At 42.3% G+C, this 14257-nt stretch overlaps 1 protein-coding gene across 1 annotated transcript in view; it reads left to right on the top strand.

The window, feature by feature from the left end:
• LOC126305296 (glutamate-gated chloride channel-like) overlaps window positions 1-14257 on the top strand; it is a 199383-nt gene that overhangs the window by 117622 nt on the left and 67504 nt on the right. Inside the window, exon 7 of the mRNA XM_049992039.1 lies at window positions 3593-3675. Within this exon, the coding sequence (XP_049847996.1) occupies window positions 3593-3675 (83 nt within the window). The remainder of the gene's footprint in view (window positions 1-3592; window positions 3676-14257) is intronic.

Consider the following 14257-nt stretch of genomic DNA (forward strand, 5'->3'; position numbering starts at 1 on the left):
CTCCCTGTATTTTACCCCTGCCACCTTCAGAATTTGAAAGAGAGTATTCCAGTCAACATTGTAAAAAGCTTGCTCCAAGTCTACAAATGCTAGAAACGTAGGTTTGCCCTTCCTTAATCTAGCTTCCAAGATAAGTCGTAGGATCAGAATTGCCTCACGTGTTCCAACATTTCTACGGAATCCAAACTGATCTTCCCCAAGGTCGGATTCTACTAGTTTTTCCATTCGTCTGTTAGGAATTCGCGTTAGTATTTTGCAGCTTTGACTTATTAAACTGATAGTTCGGTAATTTTCACATCTGTCAACACCTGCTTTCTTTGGGATTGGAATTATTATATTCTTCTTGAAGTCTGAGGGTATTTCGCATGTCTCATACATCTTGCTCACCAGATGATAGAGTTTTGTCAGGACTGGCTCTCCCAAGGCCGTCAGTAGTTCCAATGGAATGTTGTCTACTCCGGGGGCCTTGTTTCGACTCAGGTCTTTCAGTGCTCTGTCAAACTCTTCACGCAGTATCGTATCTCCCATTTCATCTTCATCTACATCCACTTTCTTTTCCATAATATTGTCCTCAAGTACATCGCCCTTGTGTAGACCCTCTATATACTCCTTCCACCTTTCTGCTTTCCCTTCTTTGCTTAGAACTGGGTTTCCATCTGAGCTCTTGATGTTCATACAAGTGGTTCTCTTACCTCCAAAGGTCTCTCTAATTTTCCTGTAGGCAGTATCTATCTTACCCCTAGTGAGATAAGCCTCTACATCCTTACGTTTGTCCTCTAGCCATCCCTGCTTAGCCATTTTGCACTTCCTGTCGATCTCATTTTTGAGACGTTTGTATTCCTTTTTGCCTGCTTTATTTACTGCATTTTTATATTTTCTCCTTTCATCAGTTAAATTAAATATTTCTTCTGTTACCCAAGGATTGCTACTAGCCCTCGTCTTTTTACCTACTTGATCCTCTGCTGCCTTCACTACTTCATCACTCAAAGCTACCCATTCTTCTTCTACTGTGTTTCTTTCTCCCATTCCTGTCAATTGTTCCCTTATGCTCTGTACAACCTCTGGTTCTTTTAGTTTATCCATGTCCCATCTCCTTAAATTCCCACCTTTTTGCAATTTCTTCAGTTTTAATCTACAGGTCAAAACCAATAGAGTGTGGTCAGAGTCCATATCTGCCCCTGGAAATGTCTTACAATTTAAAACCTGGTTCCTAAATCTCTGTCTTACCATTATATAATCTATCTGAAACCTGCCAGTATCTCCAGGCTTCTTCCATGTATACAACCTTCTTTTATGATTCTTGAACCAAGTGTTAGCTATGATTAAGTTGTGCTCTGTGCAAAATTCTACCAGGCGGCATCCTCTTTCATTTCTTTTCCCCAGTCCATATTCACCTACTATGTTTCCTTCTCTCCCTTTTCCTACTACCGCATTCCAGTCACCCATGACTATTAAATTTTCATCTCCCTTCACTATCTGAATAATTTCTTTGATTTGATCATACATTTCATCAATTTCTTCGTCATCTACAGAGCTAGTTGGCATATAAACTTGTACTACTGTAGTAGGTGTGGGCTTCGTATCCATCTGGGCCACAATAATGCGGTCACTATGCTGTTTGTAGTTGCTTACCCACATTCCTATTTTCCTATTCATTATTAAACCTACTCCTAGATTACCCCTATTTGATTTTGTGTTTATAACCCTGTAGTCACCTGACCAGAAGTCTCGTTCCTCCTGCCACTGAACTTCACTAATTCCCACTATATCTATCTTTAACCTATCCATTTCCCTTTTTAAATTTTCTAACCTACCTGCCCGATTAAGGTATCCGACATTCCACGCTCCGATCCGTAGAACGCCAGTTTTCTTTATCCTGATAACGACGTCATCTTGAGCAGTCCCCGCCCGGAGATCCGAATGGGGGAGTATTTTACCTCCGGAATATTTTACCCAAGAGGACGCCATTATCGTTTAATCATACAGTAAAGCTGCATGCCCTCGGGAAAAATTACGGCCGTAGTTTCCCCTTGCTTTCAGCCGTTCGCAGTACCAGCACAGCAAGGCCGTTTTGGTTATTGTTACAAGGCCAGATCAGTCAATCATCCAGACTGTTGCCCCTGCAACTACTGAAAAGGCTGCTGCCCCTCTTCAGGAACCACACGTTTGTCTCGCCTCTCAACAGATACCCCACCGTTGTGGTTGAACCTACGGTACGGCTATCTGTATCGCTGAGGCACGCAAGCCTCCCCACCAACGGCAAGGTCCATGGTTCATGGGGGGAGGCATTTTAAGCTAGAGAGAGAAAAGAGGAGAAGAAATGGCTAAAAAATACGCCTCAGATTTTACTATAAATCTTTCAAATGAACTTATTCGCATAAAAACTAATATGTCGAAAGAATTAGAAAAGATTGGAAACTTATTGTCAATTACAGATATCGAAAAATGTTTGTGTGTTGAAAACATTCCTCGCTGGTGGTCTATGTGATGTATGCACAACTCTTCAGCTGTACCATTGTATATGACTTTCATAGTCATTTCTGCTATGAAAGAAAGATCATTTTCTAAATTGCAACTAATCAAAACGTTTCGTAGAAACTCAATACTGTAGTGTAGGTTGGGTGCTTTAGCTTTTGTAAGCGTTCACTGAAACTGAAAAATATCGTTCTCTTCACTTGCACGACGTTGTCTAAAAGTGTTTTTCAGCGCCACACGTTGGAGAGCTGGAAAAATGTGTGTTCCTTAGCATGTAGCCTCACTTCACAAAACTGAAGGCGATTTTCTACAAGGAGCGCACCAATAGATCAGTTTATTTCACTTTCAAGCTTAATTATGGTGTGTGAAAGTCAAATTTTTCATATTTATTCTTTGAAGGTTTGTTACGAAACAAAGGCCCAAAAAATTTATATGCAGGAGGGAGGAGGGGGGGGGGGGGTGTTCAAAACCTTAGTTACGGCACTGCCTCTTGTATTAATGTTAGGCAGCTTGTCACCCGATCTTGTTCCGCATCGGCTCTTCTGAAATAATCCTGTTCAAAATGCCTCCAAACCTCCGAAATCAACACGTGAACCTGCAACAATAACTTCAGTCAACCAAGTACTTAGAAGTATAGACATTGTAGACTGCTATATGCCTTGAAATCTGCCTTCAAATATTCGATAGTATAATTATATTGTATTTATGCTATTCAACAGGCCTCTACCACGCAGAGGAGATGTTGTAGATGTCATCATCACTATGCTTCTCTTTACAGGAGCTTGAAGACAGTTACCATTGAGATTTATGGTGCAACATATTAACTGCAGATTTTTAAGTGGGGGAAGGGTCCTAATGTATTTAAATGTTGTACATGCACAAGGGCACCAGTACAGAATTTTATGTACAATAATAACTGTATCACTTTCACGTAATTCTCTAAGAATTTCCAACATTAAAAGTTAAGACAAATCAATAATGCTGTGTCAGTCTTCCTTTTCAGTTTTCGAAACAAACCATTTTCACACAATAGTGTCATAACTGCCATCATTTTAGTCAGCACCATTTTATCATATATATTTTACACGAAACTGATTGCATGCCATATTTCTTGCAGAATCTCGATGACGCTGTCCTGCCCAATGGATCTGAGGAGGTACCCACATGACGTCCAAGTGTGCTCCCTAATGATGGGATCCTGTAAGTGTGGCGTATATTACATGTTGTAGGATTTTATTTTTGTAGACCACTTTTTTGGAGCTTTTATGTTATTTCATATTTCTTATAATGGTTGAGGGAACATTAAACAATCACAATGCCTTTCTTCAAAAGTCTATTTGTCCATTAACGTTGATTCCACGCTTCATCTCGCTTTCCACATATTGTAACATCTACAGCACATTGAAATACTTTTAAGATTACTGCGAAAAATTTAGTGCTTGTGAAACCACATGCATTTAGGGGAGTACTGCTGTTAAAATAAGTAGCAAGCATCAGGAACAGGCCCATTATTATGATGGAGCCCAATAGTACGATTTACGTGTCATAAAAATCAGAAAGCTGAACAAGATTTTTAAAGATTGGTAATGTTTTATCGTTTTTAGCTAGCGGTTTAAGTCCAGAGCTAAGTCGTTGCTTCAGTAGCGTGACTAACAAACATTTTAGTGGCAGCTTTAGTTGTCAAAGTCTCATGTAAAGCACAATTTTACATAGTTTAGCCGTTAACTAGGCCCCAAAGCACAAGTTAATTTATGTGATGACAAATTTCATTGAATCTCACATCGGTCATTAATTATCGTTACTTACATTTCATAATATAAAATATTTGCAATTAAGGGTAACATAAGCAACGGACAACAAATGAAAAGATTAGGTGCCCCATGCACATGAATATAAATCCAGTGCATTACAAACCTTTTATGTCGACTAAATATCTCTGAAACCACAACTACACTGGTTGACTACAGTTAGCCTTTGCAGAAATTTTTGTAGCAAAATTAACATTTTACTTCACATTACAGTTCGAATGGGAAAGATATGCTCATTGTTTTAGTTAAAATCTCAGTGCCAGTATTCTAGGATTTTGGTAACACTGGGACAACCAACACATTTTTGAATGTCACTACCAGATAGTAAATGACGGCTGAGATGTTGGGTGACTTGTGGCACAGCACACATGGATTGACAGAATTTGCAGGTGCTGCACGTGGCAGCCGAACTGAAGGGCAGGTAATTAACTTTTCATAACTACAAATGACGACGACATATAAATGTGCCAGCGTGCATAAATCTGACATGGCCTAAGGCCAAAACATCTGCACTTGATAATGGCCTAAGGCCGAAATTGCAATAGTTTAAATAAGAAAGTTTAACGGTCACTGGCGTAAACATGATGTCTTTGAAGGGCAGGCGTCTATCAGCAATGAGTCCAGATGATAGTCGTCTCACTCAGAAATAAAGTACAGACCTGTCCCCCAGTAGATATTGAAATGCTGACACTGAAATGACACGCATCAGGAAGATCTCTCGTTGCCTTGCAAAAATTTTCTCTCCATGTCGTCTCCTTGCATCTGATTGCCCAGCTTGTATTTTTAATTCATCAGTCGAATTATTTGTTGGTAATCACCATTCTGTTGCCTCCGACCTCTTTTCTCCCATTAAATAAAACAGAGACTCTCTAAGAATTTTTCCCCTAAAACCATTGCTGGACAATCTTAAGTAACAGTTTCTTCTACAAGTCCAATGTCCTATCGAACAGTCAGTTTGATAGACCCCTTCAACCACCAACACTGGATACTGCCATGTCCTAGAGATGAAAACACAGTGTGTGCCCCCATCTCGTCCACCAGACAACTAGACAAACAATAACTGAAGATAAATGGGGTGGAATTGTCCGAGGAAAAGTTCCACTTATTGCCTGGCCAATGCTTCATAGTCCGAATAGCATGCTTTTTTCCTCTACCTCAGAACGACATCTATCACTGCTGACATTAGGAGCCATAACATGACAAGTGACATTTCTTGTTAAGAAATCTACGCAGACTATGGTTTCTTTAAAGATGCTGCCTATCAAAATACAGAATGGTATGTTGCAGCATGCTCTTAAAAACTGATCAACACAGTTTAGTAATAAACAGTTTTACTCAGTTTTCACAAAAGTCTAAGCCAATTCAGCTGCTTTCTAGGACTGCAGTTAAATGAATACTAATGAATAACAATTTTTGGTCCAGTGTTAAAATTAAAAAGCAAAACAAACACAGAGGGTAGAAATTAGAACATGGAACAAAGGCCATTAGTGGCTTCAGTGGAATTTACAGTGACAAACAGCTTGTAATTGAACTGAGGTCCACGATCTCAGGATGATCCTGACAGATTCTAAACTGGTGATAAACATAGTGACTGTGACGAAGTGGCGAGTAGTGTTCGCTGGGTACACAAGAGCAAAGGCTGTCTGCTTGTAGATAATTGATTCGGGCAGTCTCATGCTGGACCATGCCGAGGTCCATCTCTGGGCCAGTTGATGTCTCTTATCCCACAGGTCTCAACATTGCCAGATACGTTATGTCATTTAGAATAATGGATCTTACAATTATTCTTTGCATGCATGAGTACAGCTACACGAGAGTTGGAACTTTAATACTGGCAACTATTTGTTTACAGCTCTTACAAAATAGATACGTGTTTCAAAGTTTTACTGAACTTCAGAGTAGTCTCCAGAATTAAGTATAACCAGTTGCCAGCGATGTCGAAGTCGTAGGATAATCTTAGTAGTGCCACCTGTGTTGACAGTTCGAGTGGCGCGTTCTATTGCCCGACGAATTTGCAGCATTTCTGAAGCGAATGCCGTGAAGTGTTTCTTTCGCTTAAGAAATAGAGTTGAGCTCAGGAGGGCTTAAGTCAGGCGAGTGCAGTAGGTGGTACAACACTTAGCAGTCCCATTAGTCAAATCAGTAACACCTTACACTGTAGGTGCTTGAGCATAGACATGCAAAATGATGGTCATGTCCTGCAGAAAGTGTCATCACTTCTGTCTCTAGGCCAGCCGGAGTGGCTGTGCGGTTCTGGGCGCTACAGTCTGGAGCCAGGCAACCGCTACGGTCGCAGGTTCGAATCCTGCCTATGGCATGGATGTGTGTGATGTCCTTAGGTTAGTTAGGTTCAATTAGTTCTAAGTTCTAGGCGACTGATGACCTCAGAAGTTAAGTCGCATAGCGCTCAGAGCCATTTGAACCATTTTTTCTGTCTCTATGCTGTTCATTTTTTGAAAACAACCTACAGCCAGCTTAGAGACAGAAGTGATGACACTTTCTGCAGGACCTGACCATTTGCAGGACAATCTCAAGCACGTACAATGAAAGCTTTTACTGATTTGTTTGACTGATGGGGCTGCTAAGTGCTATACAACCTACTGCACTCCACTGAATTAAGCCCTCGTGAGTTCAACTATTTCTAAAGTGAAGGAAACAGTTCACGGCATTCGCTTCAGAACTACTACAAATTCGCCAGGCAATACACCGCGCCGCTCGAACTGTCAACACAACTGGCACTGCTAAGATTATCCTAGGACTTCTACATCGGGTTATACTCAATTCTGGTGACTACTATGAAGGTCAGTTAAAACTTTGAAACACGTATCTATTTTGTACGAGCTGTAAACAAATAGTTGCCAATATTAAAGTTCCAACCCTCGTATATAATAACATGACAACGATGCTGCTGGACATTAAGTCCTGTAAGTAAATATGGTTTAGCCTGAAGAAAATTATCTACGAAAATTCAGACATTTAGAACTCGCACAAAATAACTTGATCCCAGTGAAGAGTCGTATTCTCGTCCTGAGCGCTGGGCGAGCCCATCCCTTTATTCCGAAGGAGCGGCCACCTCAGCTGGCTGATACTTCCCAACCTAAGCGCTGAGTGATCTCAGTGCTGTCTCTTTACTACATAGCACGGCTCTGCAGTCTTCGTGAACCATAGATCCAAGGAAAGTTCTGCGTAATCAGACACAAATGATTATACGTAATGCCGTGAAATTTATGTTGGAAGAGGGAAATGATGAATCAAAAATGTCGGTAAACTGTGTGCTTTGGAGGGTAACAGGAACACATAACTATTTTAATCAAACAATATAGATTATAAAGAAAGAAGTGGAATATAGCTACAAGTACATTCTAAGATACGTGTGGCCATTCAACATTATGCCAATGTACCAACTGCATCACAAGAACCATCATGTTACACTATGTCCCTGCTTCCATTACCTGTTCCCAACTCTCGTCATATCAAAGCACATCACGCATTCTCGAATAAGACCGTTTTGTCCGACTAGGTGCTGCATAATGTTGCATGGGCATACGTATCTCCAAATCTTTAAACACGGTACACTTACCATTAACATTATGATGAGTCTGTGCTCCCTTCCCATGTGCATCAATTCTGGTCTGATTTCATTTTTATGGACGATAATTCGCGATTGCATCGAGCAGTCCAGGTGGAGGACCTCTTGGGAAGAGAGGATATGCGGTGAATGGACTGCTGCATTATAATAGAGAATGAGTGGGATGCATTGGGGAGCCATTGCAGCAAGTCCACGGGCACCAACGATTAGCCTGCAGTTGTCAACCGCGCTGTTGGAGGAATGAAACGCCCTACCACAAGAACTCCCAACTTCGAGGCCGAAGAGAGAGCACGGTGCGCAACATGTATTGCGACCACTGGTGACCACTCACCCTATCGAGAACCACGTCCCGTTTTCTGTAATGTCCAGGGGATCATCATTAATCACAGTGGGCTTCAGCGGAATTATTGTCTTTGAATAAAAGTGTCATACCCTTTCTTCTCACAGCTTATTTCTTCACTTACATTCTCTATTATACTGCAGCAGTTTTTTCTATGTATGCTTCAAGTTTCATCAAGTTATGTAACTTGGCAGTGTTTGATTATGCTAAAGTTACTTTCACCCGTTCGCGTTTTGCACTCTAGTGTGTTTTTCTGGCATTCTACATTTTGTATCCCACCTAGAAGGCGGCGCTTAGGTAGGAGCAGGAAAAGGTAATAGAGGTCGGTACTGCAGTATGAATTTAAATCACCTTTACTACAGCAAAATGAATACATAACTTGGAATGAGGTGTGAAGTGTCCCGGCCGTCTGCTCTCGATGAAATGGGGAGAATCTGTAGCGATGTTCGTAGAGCTCTCCAGCGCCGGCTAGAGGGCGCTGTCGTCGGTGTCCTAGTGCCAACCTAAGCCGTGGCATCGTAGCTATCGATAATACATCCCTCCCCCTGAAATGAGGGACCGTTGTTGAATATGGTTTCCGACGGCGGGTGGAGGGAGCCAAGGGCGGCGCAGCTGAGGGGAAGACAGCAGAACTGCCGGGACGCGCTGTCCACCTGCGACCCCGAATTGCTCGCGAGGCGGTGAGGAAAACGCCCCGTGGGAAACGTGCCCAAGCCGCGCACCGCTACTGGGTATGCTCGGATGAGGAAGCGGAGCTACGACCTCTAGGGGCGGCGGCGGCGTGATGATAGCCTCAGCGTCCATCGGTTCCGGCACCGCGGAGGAACGCGGCGGCGGCGGCGGCAAGAGGTGCTCGGCCAATGCAGGTGACCGGACCGGCAGCGGCGATGGCGGCAGGCGCGCCCAAGGCGAAGCCTCCAATTCTGTCGGGAAACAACCAGCGGCAGAAAACCGAGGGCGGCACAAACGAATCTGGTTCCGGTGTCGCTTGACAGTGCCGGAGGGGTCAGAAATGAGAAATAAGGCGGGACCAAGCGGGTGAAGAATGCGCCCCTGCTCCCAGCGCTGCCTGCCAGAGAAAATGCGAGACAACACCAAATCATGCGGCGCCAAGCACGAACAAGGCGAAGCAACGGGAGTGCGCGGTGGCGGGTGGAATAGCTGCAGGAGCGACCAATGGACGCGGCCGTGTAGTAATTTCGCTGGGGAACGGGTGCCGCGTGGCTGGGAGTGATAGGAACCAAGGAAAGTCCAGAGCTGGCGCTCGCGAGAGTGTGTGGTGCGCAAGTTGCTCATCTGCGACTTAAACGTAGGCACAAAGTGTTCAGCCTCGCCGTTCGACTGGTGATGGAATGGGGCAGAGGTCAGATGGCGAATGCCATTAGCAGCACAGAACGCTTGAAACTGAGGACACGTATTGGGGGCTGCTGTCGGAGACAATAACTTCAGGATGGCCCTCAATGCAAAAAATAGACGTCAAAGCCCGAGTACTACTACCAGACGTAGAAGATATAGGGACAACAAAAGGGAAATTGCTGTACGCATCAATAACTAGCAAACAGCGTGTGTCCCAGAATGGACATGCAAAATCAATATGAAGGCGCCGCCAAGTCGCAGTATGAGTCGGCCACGCAAAGAAGCGCTGGCGGGGAGCAGATTGATGCTCCGAGCAAGAGCGACAATTAGCAAGCAAATTCTCAATTTGTTTATCAAAGCCGACCCAAGTGCAGTGACGACGCGCTAATTGCTTCGTCCGCACGATGCCCCAATGACCAGCGTGCAGTAAACGAAGGATTTCCGACTGCAACGAACGAGGTACAACCACACGAGACTGATCATTGTCAGTTCGTAACAAGGTGACACCGTGGTGTACAGACAGGTTGTGACGATGCGCAAGGTAACGTCGAACAAGTGGATCGTGAATCTGCGAAGCAAATTGAGGCTATTCAGTACGAATATACTGCAAAAGAATCTGCAGAGAAGCGTCGGCAGCTGTCGAGGAAGCAATGGGACGAAAATCCACTGGAAAACCATCAGCTAATTCCTTATCTTGCGAATCAATAAACATGCAGGACAATTCAGAAGAATCGAACACTTCGTCAGGACCGATAGGCTAGAGGGCGCTGTCGTCGGTGTCTGTCGTAGTGCCAACCTAAGCCGTGGCATCTTAACTATCGATACCACACTACTATTCGTTATTTTGTAAATAACTTCATGTACAAGAAATTATTTTCAATACGTCTTCAAGATGTTCACTTTTTGAAAAAGTTTAAGAAAAATCATTAACAACTTATCTTCATGTTATGTTTATTTTCTGTCTGGGTTCTCCATCTTCTAACAGTATCTTGGGGCCCTTCAGAACATCATATGGGAGTACAACAAAAAAGGTAGGAGAACACCATCTGCAGAAGTCCGGATTTCTGTAATGCTAGCTACATTTGTTTCGTCTTGCAACAAGTTCTTTGAAAATTGTGTAAACTCCTCAGTGTGGGATTTGAAATATTTTAGCTTAGCCATCAGTTTTGTATAAACAGAGTCTGGCTTTCCTCAATCTCCGCACTAGCTACTCTTCACCTTCCAGACAATGACCTAACCTGAATGATGTTGATAACGAAAATATTATGTGAAAAAAGTACACAACGAAGTGCACTAGAAATTAGTACAACGTAAACAACAACACAAGCGACTTTCGTGCTTCGACAACACGTTTGACGAAGTGAGAGCTCTGTATCTAAAACGTGTGTGCTGGCTCACACAAACGCTGTGATATGCACTCTTGCTCATCTGCAAGTAATCTAAGTTCAGTCTTACTTCGGTCGACTGTACAGAAGTGATCGCGTGCATAGCTATTTTGTAGTACATACTATCCGGTTCAGCTGTACTGTACGTCTGTAAACGTTCACTATCATTTACCGGGAAGAGTGGGGACGGTCCTTCAGTGGCTCGGTCGCCTTTTCCCGGTTCTTCTCGGCTCCACTCTAATGACTTATCACCAGATGAGTCGCAACAAAGCAGTCAGTTCCTCCTGCTGGTATTCTATTCGCTCATTCATTTACGCTGTGCGGGCCGCCTCATGAGTTAGTATTCACCAGGTGATTCAATAGCTCTCCACCTCGCCTATCACCACTAACATGTTCAGTTACTATCATCAGAGCATGTAATCGATATTTAGTTTCTAAAAATATACTGTATGCTCAGGTGCGGGGTCTTTCCTACGCGAAATAGAACATGTGCATTCGCAAGCTGCTTTGATACTCCATGAAATACCTTTTCGTACAACAACCCAGAAATTAAGCAACATGGTCATAAGTAAAGATACTTTGCCTACAATTTCCTTTTCCTTGCAGCATGTTCTGAATGGGCTATTGTGACGATATCCACCCGGATACTCTCTCTTGATTTTTATTTATTTTTATTTTTGCAAGCAATCCTATAAGTGTGAGCTATATCGTCCGTTTATATTTTTCGCTCTTTTCAGTTGCGCGATGAATATCGTTCACTAATTTCGCAAATAGCACGTCGCATACCGCCTGTGTAACTGCAGTCGGTCTTATAACAGAAGACAAAGTGGACATAATTCATATTTCAATTTGATTCTTTGTGACGTTCTCCATTTTTTCGCTCCTACTCATGTGACGAGCTAAATTGTACCTCAACACAAATCAGACGTGTGTGTTCATATTACCGAAACAGTATTTTTTCTGAATTATTCGTGTGGTCAATTTTCACAGCACACTAATTCTCCGGGAGAAATACAGGGTGATTCAAAAAGAATACCACAACTTTAGGAATTTAAAACTCTGCAACGACAAAAGGCAGAGCTAAGCACTACCTGTCGGCAAATTAAGGGAGCTATAAAGTTTCATTTAGTTGTACATTTGTTCGCTTGAGGCGCTGTTGATTAGGCCTCAGCGTCAGTTGATGCTAAGATGGCGACCGCTCAATAGAAAGCTTTTTGCGTTATTGAGTACGGCAGAAGTGAATCGGCGACAGTTGTTCAGCGTGCATTTCGAACGAAGTATGGTGTTAAACCTCCTGATAGGTGGTGTATTAAACGTTGGTATAAACGGTTTACAGAGAATGGGTGTTTGTGCAAAGGGAAAAGTTCTGGACGGCCGAGAACGAGTGATGAAAATGTAGCACACATCCAGTATCTGGAGATGTTAGAGAATTGGCTGTTCCCTCAGCTCGAACAAGAAGCACAATAATTCATATTTCAGCAGGATGGAGCGCCACGACATTGGCACTTATCTGTCCGTAACTACCTGAACGTCAACTACCCGAGGCGATGGATCGGCCGCCAGGCAGCCCGTGACAGAGCACTTCATCACTGGCCGCCAAGAAGCCCTGCTCTTACCCCTTGCGACTTTTTTTTATGGGGGTATGTTAAGGATATGGTGTTTCGGCCACCTCTCCCAGCCACCATTGATGATTTGAAACGAGAAATAACAGCAGCTATCCAAACTGTTACGCCTGATATGCTACAGAAAGTGTGGAACGAGTTGGAGTATCGGGTTGATATTGCTCGAGTGTCTGTAGGGGGCCATATTGAACATCTCTGAACTTGAGTGAAAAAAAAACCTTTTTAAATACTCTTTGTAATGATGTATAACAGAAGGTTATATTATGTTTCTTTCATTAAATACACATTTTTAATGTTGTGGTATTCTTTTTAAATCACCCTGTACGTCTTCGGGAATGTGAACAGTCACGTAAAAATGGTGTCGCTCTGACATCACTTGGCTCTCCTCGAGCGTTGATAGTCACTTATTTATTTAACGATTTAAACAGTTTATCGCACAAGAAAGTTCTCCGACAATAGCAAAGTTATTCAGGGGCCTTTCTTTGGTCTTTATCTTTTATACCAATTTAAGCCAAAGATGATTGCTTTTAACTTCAGTACAGATATATGGATTTGTAAATTACTGTTACGGTTAAATTTGTCTCCACAACTGAGAAAGCGTCCTCACGCTAGTGTGATAGCTGTCGACGTGGAGACAGCCGTTTCTAATCAATGTAATGAAACTACTTTCATCATCAGTGTTTGCCCAGAAAGAGAAGGAGGTGATTCCTGATCACAAGGCTCTATGCCATAGCCCTCGGTTAAATTCGATATCTTTCTGCAGTGTTCCATCGAAGTTAATGTGACACTGTCCACGGCTGTTTGTACTTCGAATAGCGACGTAAAGATCTGCTGCCATCTGTCATTAACAGTACAAACAGGACGCTACACAATGCAACATTCATTGACGCCAGCTATACAAGACTGTTACAGGTACTGGAATGTCTGGAATGCAACCACAACCAGTCCACATGCAACAATAAAAAAACAAAACAAAGAAAACAACACTTGTTCGTTCATTCATTCATTCATATATGTGTTAACAAAAATGACAGACATGCACCTTGAAGTGTAATTACTATAAAGTATCACAGGGTTGCAGTAAATTGTGATCGATTTCCACAAGCAAGGAAATATTTCGTTCTGTTCAAAATGGGTGGCAGATTGCGCCAGATCAAATAATATTAATTAATGTTAGTTACTTTACCTTTTATTATTGGTTTTATGTTGTATAGAAATTATTTTGCCTCCTTCCACCTGAATTTAGTGACTATTTGATTTCCACCAGCTTCATTGTGCATTTCAGTAAATGTATTAACCAAATTACGAAATAAAATACTTGTATACAATCAATACCCTAAATTATATTGTACCGATAGAGAGTTACAATTGGTCAGTACCTATAAATAAAACTAAAAACGTGGCCTTTTTAGAGATTCATCCAGTAAGAAGAAAAATAGTCCTCAATAATAAACCGATAGAACAGGTAGCCCATTTTAAGTACTTAGGGTGTGAAATATCATACGATCAAGATATGTATATACAGAAAAAAGTAATTCTTATCAGCGTATATGTGGAACAATTAGAAGGACAATTAGGGCAAAACAATGCAAAAGACAGAACTGAAATTTTGTAAAGTCATGGCCATTCATACTTTATTATATGGGGCAGGAAGTTTGAATTTGAGAAATAAAGACTTACGG

This window comes from Schistocerca gregaria, chromosome 1, assembly GCF_023897955.1.
Source record: "Schistocerca gregaria isolate iqSchGreg1 chromosome 1, iqSchGreg1.2, whole genome shotgun sequence".
Lineage (NCBI taxonomy): Eukaryota > Metazoa > Arthropoda > Insecta > Orthoptera > Acrididae > Schistocerca > Schistocerca gregaria.